General features: G+C 34.3%; 1 protein-coding gene across 2 annotated transcripts in view; it reads left to right on the forward strand.

Moving 5' to 3' along the window:
* Katnbl1 (katanin regulatory subunit B1 like 1) overlaps positions 1 to 10,773 on the forward strand; it is a 34,573-nt gene extending 23,800 nt beyond the window's left edge. For both annotated transcript variants that reach the window (XM_040746005.1, XM_005064776.4), the window contains 9 exons: positions 776 to 906; positions 1,295 to 1,335; positions 2,801 to 3,080; positions 4,315 to 4,433; positions 5,089 to 5,139; positions 5,231 to 5,320; positions 6,000 to 6,089; positions 7,019 to 7,112; positions 8,912 to 10,773. In XM_040746005.1, the coding sequence (XP_040601939.1) occupies positions 790 to 906; positions 1,295 to 1,335; positions 2,801 to 3,080; positions 4,315 to 4,433; positions 5,089 to 5,139; positions 5,231 to 5,320; positions 6,000 to 6,089; positions 7,019 to 7,112; positions 8,912 to 8,944 (915 nt within the window). In that variant the 5' untranslated portion in view covers positions 776 to 789 and the 3' untranslated portion in view covers positions 8,945 to 10,773. The remainder of the gene's footprint in view (positions 1 to 775; positions 907 to 1,294; positions 1,336 to 2,800; positions 3,081 to 4,314; positions 4,434 to 5,088; positions 5,140 to 5,230; positions 5,321 to 5,999; positions 6,090 to 7,018; positions 7,113 to 8,911) is intronic.

The following is a 10,773-nucleotide window of genomic DNA, read 5'->3' on the forward strand; positions in this document are numbered from 1 at the left end:
CAGTTTTTGAACTTTGTGGGAATTCTGCTTTTCACCTGTCTTTGCTGATTTAGAATTTCATTGTGTTTTACTGAAATAAAGAATTTCGAGTGTGTGTGTGTGTGTGTGTGTGTGTGTGTGTGTGTGTGTGTGTGTGTGTGTGTGATATTGAAAAGGCCTTCCAAGTCAGTTATGACTTTGGCTTTGCAGTTTCTAAATTGTTGCTCTTATCTCTTTTCCTCCATAATAGTAATACTTTGCCTTCAAAAAAAAAAACTCCTCATTTAGTTCATTGTCTTTAACTGAAGGCATTCTTTGTTTTTTGTTTTTGTTTTTTTTAATGAGGCTTATATTGTAGAGACCATCTTATAGTCTAGCTTTTGTGGTTTTGTCTTGCCTTGTTCTTACTCTAAGCAAAATAGCCTCTAGACTAAGCTTTAGCCCATGAGAAGATGAAGAATTAAATTTCCTGGGAAACAATATGTTGTGCTTCTTCTGTATTTTGGGTTTCAGAAATATTTAAAACAAGGTTTACACTTGTCTTCGTAGAATTAGGAGGCAATGGCAAAGTTGGAACATTTTTGTCTCAGATTAGCTTGGACTACTTCTCAGAAAAACAGTAATCTCTATATATTGTAGATTTGATGTATACACACACGCACATGAAGTATGTCCTTTTTTACTGTGAAACCTCGTTTGCACAGCACAGAGCTGTTGATATATGTGTGTCTACATGCTATAAAAGATCAGGTCTGTAGATTTTTAAATTTTCTATTTATTATTTTTATTTTCTTAGGCACTTAAGAGATTATGGCATCTGACACCCACCATGTTAAAAAACGGAACTTCTCTAATAGTGTTGAGGATCATCCCATTGATCTTCCTAGAAAGAGGATCTCTAATTTCACTAGTAAGAACATGAAGGAGGTAAGCAAGACAGTTTAAAGTACCAGATCGGTTTAGTCTCTTAGATTAAGTAGAATTAATGAAGCATAACTATTATTATATTCCTAAAGTTATAAGAAAATTTTGGTAAGTGTGCTATTTTTATGAGCTGTAATATAAATATTTTAGTTGACAAGGAACTCAGAGATGAATTTTGTTTTTGGTTTATTAGCACTGAAATAATTTACGTTAAGCCACATTAAATTTACTGACTTATTAAACACCCTTTAAATAGTGTACCTCGTAGTTGAAACCATGGTATTAGGACAGAGAAAACATTGACCTAAAAAAAAAAAAACTATTGAATTTTAAGCTACATTGTTGACATCAGTCATAAAGTTTTCATAAGTATATTTGCTTTGATTTTCAGGTTAAGAAATCTCCAAAACAGTTGGCTGCTTACATAAGTAGGTAAGAGCTTCTCTAAAGTCTGTAGGAAAACAGTGAAAGTGGTTAGAGACAAAGACATAAAACACATAAGTACTCTTTTTATTATATTGTAGTTAACTTGTCACACACAGTTCCTCTGTTCTAGGTTCTGCACTAATACATCAGTTTTATCTGTCCCTTACATAGAAAGATGTCATCTTTCTTATATTGTGAAGAGAATACTAATAGAGGAAATAAGTGATTTGCTCAGGGTCATGTAGCCAGAAAATAGTAAAAATGGCATGCAGTCCCAGAGGTACCAAGCTATAAAAGCAGCTTCCTAAACTACTGTGTCCAAGATGTGATCTGAGGATCTGGGACTCACTGAAGCCCGTACAGAAAGTATTTGAAGTCCTTTTTCACCTTGTCCATTTTTACTCTTTTGCAAGTGTACAGTTGTATGAGTTGTTCAGAGCTAGTATAAAATTAAATAACAAGAGACCAAATAGAGACCGAATTGAAAAATAAAGCAGTCTTCTGTTAAACTAAGAATCAGAAATCAATAAAATTGTGAAACAGCTGTTTTTATAATTTTTCTGTTTGTTATGAAAAACCTGTTTCTTTTGATTAAAAAACAGTTGTTTGTACGTTTTGTTTTCTGCTTTTTCAAGACAGGGTTTCTCTGTATTGTTTTGGAACCTGTCCTGGAACTTGATCTGTAGATCAAGCTGGTCTTGAACTCACAGAGATCCGCCTGCCTCTGCCTCCCGAGTGCTGGGATTAAAGGCGTGCACCACCACCCAGCTCTTTTGGTAAAATATTCTATGATAGTATGTTTCTTAGTTAGCATCCCAGTACTGTAACTCTTTATAGGGAAGAAACATTTTGGGGGCCATTGTGTAGTGCACTTGGGAGGCTGAGCCACAGAATTTTGAAAGCAGACTTTGCCTGAGCCATATAGTCAGAGACCCATTTCAGCAAAAATATTTCTTTTGGCTCCTGGTTTCAGAATCTCAGTCTATGACTTGTTGCCTTTGGGTCTGTGATGAGCCAGTCTATCATGGTGAGAGAAAACTGCTTTTCTTATGGTGGTAAGGAAGCAAAAAAGAAAAAATAGTAATAATCCCAAAGGATCTGAAGCTCATTCATTATACTCTGAGATTTCTCTGTTGTGCTCTTTAAGTTTCAGTTGTTTAGAAAAAGCTTAGATGTCTTTAAAGTGTTCCTATTTTCCTGTTCCCATAATTGCCTTTAATATTTCATTTTAAAAACAGCAGCTATCATATTTTTTGTTTTTGTTTTATATAACTTGCCACATTCTTTTCATTGCCTTCCAGATAATTTGTAACTTTTGTTTTCCTCTTCAAAATAAGAGTTGACTTTTAAAATTGTTATCTCCTAATTTTAGTGGATCACAATTGCAAAATATAGCTAATTAAATCTCTATTTAAAAATTTCTCTTAGTGTCTTTTCTTTTTTCACTTAAGAAAATAAATTCTTTTTACAGAACAGTTGGACAAGCTGTGAAAAGCCCAGATAAACTGCACAAGGTGCTCTGTCACAGAAAGTTAGCTCGTCATCCCTTTCCAAATCCTTGTTACAGAACTAAGCGGTCCCCTAAAAGTGGGGGCTGTGACATGGCAAATAAAGAAAATGAACTGGCTTGTGCAGGCCATCTACCTGAAAATTTGCGCCATGATAGTCGGACTTTTATAGTTAACGCCAGTGATTCTGGTTCTTCACAGACAGAAAGCCCATCGTCAAAATACAGTGGTTTCTTTTCTGAGGTAAGTCATTTTTAGCTTAACTTTACTCAGATTGCACTACTGGGCTTCTGTGACTTGGTTTTGGTTTCTTGGTTTTTGTATGTTTGTTTTCTTTTTTCCCTTGTGTTATTCTCTTAGCAGATAGCCACCCATTGAATACATACATTTTTGGATGATGATAACTCCTTAAGACAGTTGTACAGATTAACCACCATCTCTAAATTAACAAAATCAAAAACAGAATGAAATGCCTGACAGGCTACTCTAAATACTCAAAATGATAGTTGGCAAGGAGAAATTTAAAGAAAGGGGAAGAAGACATTTTGCATTAAAAAGTAGTTCACTGAAGCCTATTATCCAGTCATATTTTTCTGGGTTCTTAGAACTGCCTAATAGGTACCTTATTCAGCAAACCTGTTACTACCTCTTCTAACTATAAAATTAACTATAAGGAAAGTAATTGTACAAATGCATATATTTACATACATCATGACATTCACAGAAACAGTTTTAATAGAAAAACTAGAAATATTCTAAATATGGTAATATGTAAAGACTAAAATATACTATTGTTTTTTGTTAAGTGAAATCAGTATGTATTTTAGCATTGAAAATATTCATAGATTTGTATGTTCATGCATAGGCAAAAGGAAGGTTTTTAAAAATATAATTTTTAACTTTTTGAAGTACCTGTTTGCCATTGTGTAAAGCATGATTTGGAGAACACATTCCAGTTTAATATTTGTAGTTGTTTCTGGAGAATAATGTCAGACACTTTGGCCAGTAGAGTATTCACATTTTGTCTTTAATAGCTTTGAGGTAGGTTTTGATACCATATATTCCTTGTTTAAAAATATATAGAGATGGTGCATTTGTAACAGGACAGACCTCTGGTTTGTGCTCCTTCCCCATGCTGCTCATTTGATAATTACTAGCCTACCTGTTTACCTTTTTCTGTATTTACATGCATAAATTTAAGTCTTGGGTTTGTGGGTAGCTAGAAATAATTTACTTTATAAATTATTGGAGTTTTTGAAAATTGGTAGCAAGGGGGAGAGAGAAAAGATCCTAAATTTGTTCACATCATTCATTCACTGTATTTAACTGCAAACTGTAATATTCCTTTCTGTGGGCCAGTATAAGGAGTTGCCTTTGTATAATTTAAAGCTGTGTCTGCCAGACTGTTTTCATTAAAAAAAAAAAGTCTGTGTCATGTTTCAGTGTGGTTTTAACACATTAGATGATTGCCTTTCAGGTTTCTCAGGACCATGAGACAATGGCCCAAGTTCTGTTCAGCAGGAATTTGAGATTGAATGTAGCTTTGACTTTCTGGAGAAAGAGAAGTATAAGTGAGCTTGTAGCTTATTTAGTGAGGTGAGTGTGACTTTTTTGTCTTTATTTAACATATATAATTCTTGATGTGATATGAAGTGACTCTTGTAAAAAGTTTTTATTGGTTAAACATTTAAACCATTGTATTTAGCATTCAGAGAGTCAGTATAGCTTAAATTACATTCATCACCAATTTAAGTGTAATGAAGATACAGAAACTGTCTTATCAGATTGAACAAAGCTGTTACTTTTTCTGATTGCGATTCTTATCTGTAAAACTATGTGTGGGAAATTTACCATTTGAAAAAAAGGCCTTTGGGAATTTTAAGCATCACCTCCTCATTTTATTTAAGTTTCTCAAATACTCCTTTACTGATACCTGATTGATGCCTCATTGAGTACTTTCTTTCAAAAGATATAATTCATTCTTTTCCATCTGTTTTCCTGTATTGCATCTTGCTCTGTGTATTTTATTTATTTGTCTCTCTTTGATCCACTGCCACCTCCTACAACCACTCAGGCATTGGAAAACAAGCCCTGTCTGTTTTCCCCTTTATATCATCAGTGCTTGACTCATGATAAATACTGAAGTTATTTGTTAAGTATTGAATGTCTCCAAAGGAGGATGGAAATTGTAATATGAATGTAAGAAAGGACCTCGGCTCTCTAAGCAATGGTGTCTGTCTTGTACTCGCAGGATAGAAGACCTTGGAGTTGTGGTAGATTGCCTTCCTGTTCTAACCAATAGGTAAAAACAGTATTTTTTCAGAAAAAAAGTAAGCTTTAAAGAAAAATAAATTATAATCAGTTCATATTTTATAACTGAGAATTTCTTTTAGTTTACAGGAAGAAAAGCAGTATATCTCACTTGGCTGCTGTGTAGACTTACTGCCTCTAGTAAAGTCTTTACTTCAAAGCAAATTTGAAGAGTAAGTACTAATCTAAATCTCCCTTTTTCTCTTTGAGTGTTCTCGATTTTGTGTTTTGTGAATATATGGTAGGAAACTGGTCTCCATGGCATATATTTGATATCTGTTTTTTTAATTTAAAAAATCTGAACTATATTTTATTTATTGTGACAGAAGAGGTCATGAAAACTTGAAGGAATTAGTTCTCTCTTCTACCATATGAATTCCTGAGATAACTGGGCTGTCAGGTTTGGTGTCATCAGGGGCCTTCACCCACTGAGCCCTCTCTCTAGACCTATTTTTATATTTCCAAGGATTTTATAGTACGATTAGGAATGAAATGTAAACAATAAAGGATAGTTGCAAAGATTCTAAGAACCGCTGTATGTGTTCTCTGGTTTTGTGAAGATTATAAAAGTAATGAAATATAGGCTGGGGTGGCACACACTTTTAATCCCAGAACTTGGGAGGCAGAGGCAAGTGGATCTCTGAGTTTGAGGCCAGCATGGTCTATAACAGTGAGTTCCAGGACAGGCTCCAAAGCTACAGGGAAACCCTGCCTCAAAAAACAAAAAGTGAAATACATTTTTCTTAAGTGGGGGAAGGTGTGTATATGTGAGGGCTTTTAGGTGTGGGGGATTTATATCATCTTTTCTAAAGACTTGCTGTATGAAAACACTGTCAAAATATTTCATTTCAGATATGTAATAGTTGGCTTAAACTGGCTTCAAGCAGTAATAAAAAGGTGGTGGTCAGAACTCTCATCTAAATCAGAAATTACAAATGATGGGTAGGTATAGTTTTAAAGATAATTCATGCTGAAATTTCTGTGGAAAACTATCTTAAAGTAGTGAGTTTAACTTATGATCATTGTATAATTTTATTCTCTTGATTTTCAGAGAAATATTAAACTGAGGTACTTTTATTTATGAAAAATCACATAGAGCCCCTTGACTCCTTGTATCTCTTCTGCCAGAACCCTACCTTTTGTTTTTTATTTTATGACAGTCTCATTTTGTAGGCAAGGCTTATTTTCAAACTCAGCAGTTTTCAGCCCCAACTTCCTTAATGCAGAGTGTAAGACAGAATACCTATCTCCACCTTTCCCTCAAGAAGGAAAACAACACAGCCATGGTTTAACCTTCATATGCACTGTACCAAAAAGGGAGAAGGAAGTTGTTGCTCTTGCTGCAGTAGGAAGTGCCAGATCTCTCTGAAAACTGTAACAATCATCATGATTTGAGTATTGCCTTAGTGTGAAAATATGAGGATTCTACACAGATGAGTTGGACTCAAGTCAGGCATGATGGAGTACAGCTATAATTTCAGCACTGGGAAAGCCAAGGCAACAACACGAGTTTGAGGCTAGCCTAAGCTACATAGCAAAAATAAATTAAAATTAAAAAAGAGGAGGGGAAGGAACAAAGAATAAAAAGCCAGACAGACTTGAAAACACACTTTCTCTTCCCTCGCCACCTCTTAAATTCTATAATCTTTGTAGATTCACAAAAATTTCTATGTCATACCCAAGGTTGTTCACTACAAATACCTGCTTGTTGTCTCATTTACTTTGATAACTAAATATCCTTGAATTTCTGTACCTGGTGTGTACTACTTTATTGTATTACTTGACTTTATTGTATTTTTTTCTGATATAAATTAAAAACAAGTCTGTATCTTACTATTTGCTTTCTCATGTTTTTTTCTTTTTCCTTTTAGAAACATTAAGATTCTAAAGCAACAGTTGAGTGGATTATGGGAACAGGAAAACCATCTTACTTTGGTTCCAGGATATACTGGTAATATAGCTAAGGTAATATATATTTGTAATTTAAAAGTTAGACATGAATTTAATATTGCTCTGTATTGATATGCTTGCCTTGCAGGAAAAAGGTACATTGCTAGTTTGGATTTTAAACTCTTAGAGGACTTGATAGTTATAATTGCAGAAAGAATTATTAGTAAAAAATATTTCCACTTACTTCTGGGCACTTGCTGTCATGAATAGTTATTTACCAGGAAATAAAAGTATTGTGAGGATTAAGGAAATCTTTATGCCATTGGCTCATGAAATGTTACTTGGATACCTATATAAAAAGGAACTAGTGATACCAAGCATTAAATATGTCACTATATGTGGTTGTACTAAGAAGATTTCCCCAATACCTTTTCTCCCTTTTGGTCTCACCTCTGTCTGTCTCTTGTTGAGACAGGTTTTCACTGTGTAACCCTGGCTGGTCTGAAACTCACTTTGTAGACCAGGCTACTCTCAGACTCACAGAGATCCACCTGCCTCTGCCTCCCGAGTGCTGGGACTAAAGGCATGTGCCGCCGCCACCTGGCTGTTGTTTCTTGTTTATTATTTTTTTAAATATTTATTTATTTGTTTGTTTTATGTATGTGGGTGCTTTGTTTTCATCCATACCAGAAGAGGGCACCAGATCTCATTACAGATGGTTGTGAGCTACCATGTGGTTGCTGGGAATTGAACTCAAGACCTCTGGAAGAGCAGCCAGTAGTGCACTTAACCTCTGAGCCATCTCTCCAGCCCCTCATGTTTTTAAAATATACATAACACATTACTATGAAGACCTTAGTAGAGCTGAAAAGCATGTTTCCTTAGAATTTTGCTTTTTTTATGTTATGGTTATAGAGATAAGGTCTGTGTATTTAGGGCTATCCTTAACTCACTATGAAGCCTACACTAGTGTTGAAATTGCCATCTTCTTGCTGCAGCCCTCTAAGTGCTGGGATCAAAGGAATGTGCTACCAAGCCTGACTATCTTAAATTCTCCTTGTATTTATTGAAAAGCTTTCTTATAAACACGGCCTTAAGATACTATGATAATACTGAAAGTTGTCAAGTAATTAATTTCAATGTAAGGTCTATAATAAAGTCTTCATTATGATATCAGCTTCCAGTGTGTCATCTTAAAAATTTTTGACAATTTTATACATATGTATAATACATTCTGGTACTGATTGTATCCTCCTACCACCTCCACTCACCCTACCTCTCCTAAGTCCCCATTCCACTTTTATATCTTTTTTTTTTCCAGGTTAAAATCCCAAGCACATGATTGTAGGGTGGGGAGTGGATCTGGAGAGGTAGCTGGCTCGGTGGTTAGGAGCACATGTTGTTTTTTACAGAGGACGTTGGTACACACATTGCAGCTCAAAGCTTTCTGTAATTTCAGTTTCAAGGGATTCAGTGTCCTCTCCTGGGTTCTTCGGACACTACGTGTACATGTGGTGTACATACATACAAGCATATAAACACTCATACACTTAAAATAAAAATAAACTATGCTTCAGGCTTTGATTATACAACACATAAAGAGTTTCTGCAAATGTTAACTACAGAGCACAGTTTGAGCACAGGAATAAAAACATTCACTTAATATCTACTCAACATTATTGAACATGTACTATGTGCCACACCCTCCAGTAAACAAATGCAGATACAAGTTTTGAATAAGATGTCTTCCTTCTTTTTAAAGATTACAAAGGGAATTAGGGCAAATTAAGAAACAAAAGCAGAAAAGAAAGAAGGTTGTGTGTGTTTGAATTTGCTTTATTAACTAATGGAGTGTTTTTGTTTTATCCTTTAAGGACGTAGATGCTTATTTATTGCAGTTGCATTGAGAGATTTCATCTTCTAAAGAGTATTGGGCTATTGAAACAGCACTGGATTGTATGATTTCCAAAAGTAGATCTCTCCTGAGAACTGTGAACTGTGGAAGAAATAAAACCAATGTTTTCTTTTAAAAAGCCACATAATAAAACCACTAATGAAATCCTAACAATCTACTTCACATTGAAGTGGAAATATCCAGAAGGAGCAGCTTCAGCTTCAATGAGGTGAAAGTGCACTATGAAGACTGTTGGCCTTTGCTGCATGCAGAATCTTTTTGACCATTTGGTAGCATTGTGTAAGAACTGCTGGGTCTTAACTCAATCCTACATAAGAAAGAAAAAAAAAATATCACTTAAGTATGCAAAACAAGACAGGACTTATTCCCAGGAACTATAATGACCAATCATCAATTTTTACTGTGTTTTATGAAGAAACACTTAAATGTGTGCAGCTATTTTCTTCTGTTGTAAAGACTTTGAAAGTTTAAAACATCATAGTAAGTAATATTAAATTTTTTTTGTCCACACTGATACCATGTACAAATGCCTTAATTATTGATAAGCCAATGTGTTATAACAACAGTATCTCTTTTTAATAAATGAAAAGCAACCATGCTCTTCTGGCATGATAAAATCATGGAATTAAATCAGGGGTTTACATTCATATAGAATGTTGTTGAAATATATTCCGTATACCATTTTTTAAACTTGAGAAATTTTTAGCATCTCTGATTTTTTTTGCCAGAATCTTCATGTTATGTTTGTATGTTTGTGTTATCCTTATATAAAGAGAAAAGGTGAATATGTATTTGTATGAATGTTTAACTGGAAATGTTCTTGGAGTTGGCTAATTTATATTCACTTTTTATTGTATATAGATTTCTAGTATTTTTCATTTCTGTAACATTTAAACTTCATTTGAGTAAATTTACTAAATATTTCTATTTTTTGCTTTTTTCAATTCTAATTTTATATGAAATCTAGTTCTTTTTCACTACATGTGTTCTGAAAAGTTACATACATGTTTCAGAATTGTTTACAGTTAATGCTGACATTGTACTTTTAAGTTCCAACACATTGCATCACTACCTCCTCTAATGGTTAGTATGAAATCCCAGCAAACTATATGCCATCAGTTTTCTTTGTTATTGTTTCTAGCATTAGTGTACTCAATTCTGGAATGTCTTAACAGCTCTGAATTGTACCTGTCTTAGCATTGCAGTTGAATATCACTCCTGATTCATCCATCATCTTTCTTTAATAAGGCTTGCAAACTTCCAAAAAAGATAAATCAACTTTCTCCCATATTCCAATGTACATCTTTAACATTTTAACACCGAAACAGTGATTACTGAGAAGCCTCCCCAGCATCTTTTCTTGCTGTGAGAATGTTTAAAGTGTTACCTTTCACTGAATTCTGTTTTTGTATAGCTTTCATTCCAGATAGCTATGTACTCCACAGAATGAACATTGGTTGTAGTAATTCATTATTATGTCCTCAGATTAGAGTCATTCCAGATGGTTGTGATGTTGTGATTAAGAAGTGAGGTATGTAAGAAGTCATTTTTCAGGATGTGAGAATTCCATAAACCTGTATCATCTATGAAACCTTAAGATGGGTAATTCAGCCTTTCTTTCTTCTTAGTCCTTTAGTTTTCATGGTCTTAATGAACCATTTGGGAGGTTAACATGGTTGGAGTGTGATGCTGATGAGACTAAGGATTTGAGTCTTACCCTTTTAAGTTCATTAATTTTTCACATGCACGAAGTAATTCCATGGCTTCAGATTGCACCTTCCTTTCAGTATCCATCTAATAAATTCAATGTGTGATCACAAA

This window comes from Mesocricetus auratus, unplaced genomic scaffold (genome assembly GCF_017639785.1).
Source record: "Mesocricetus auratus isolate SY011 unplaced genomic scaffold, BCM_Maur_2.0 Super-Scaffold_100004, whole genome shotgun sequence".
Taxonomy (NCBI): domain Eukaryota; kingdom Metazoa; phylum Chordata; class Mammalia; order Rodentia; family Cricetidae; genus Mesocricetus; species Mesocricetus auratus.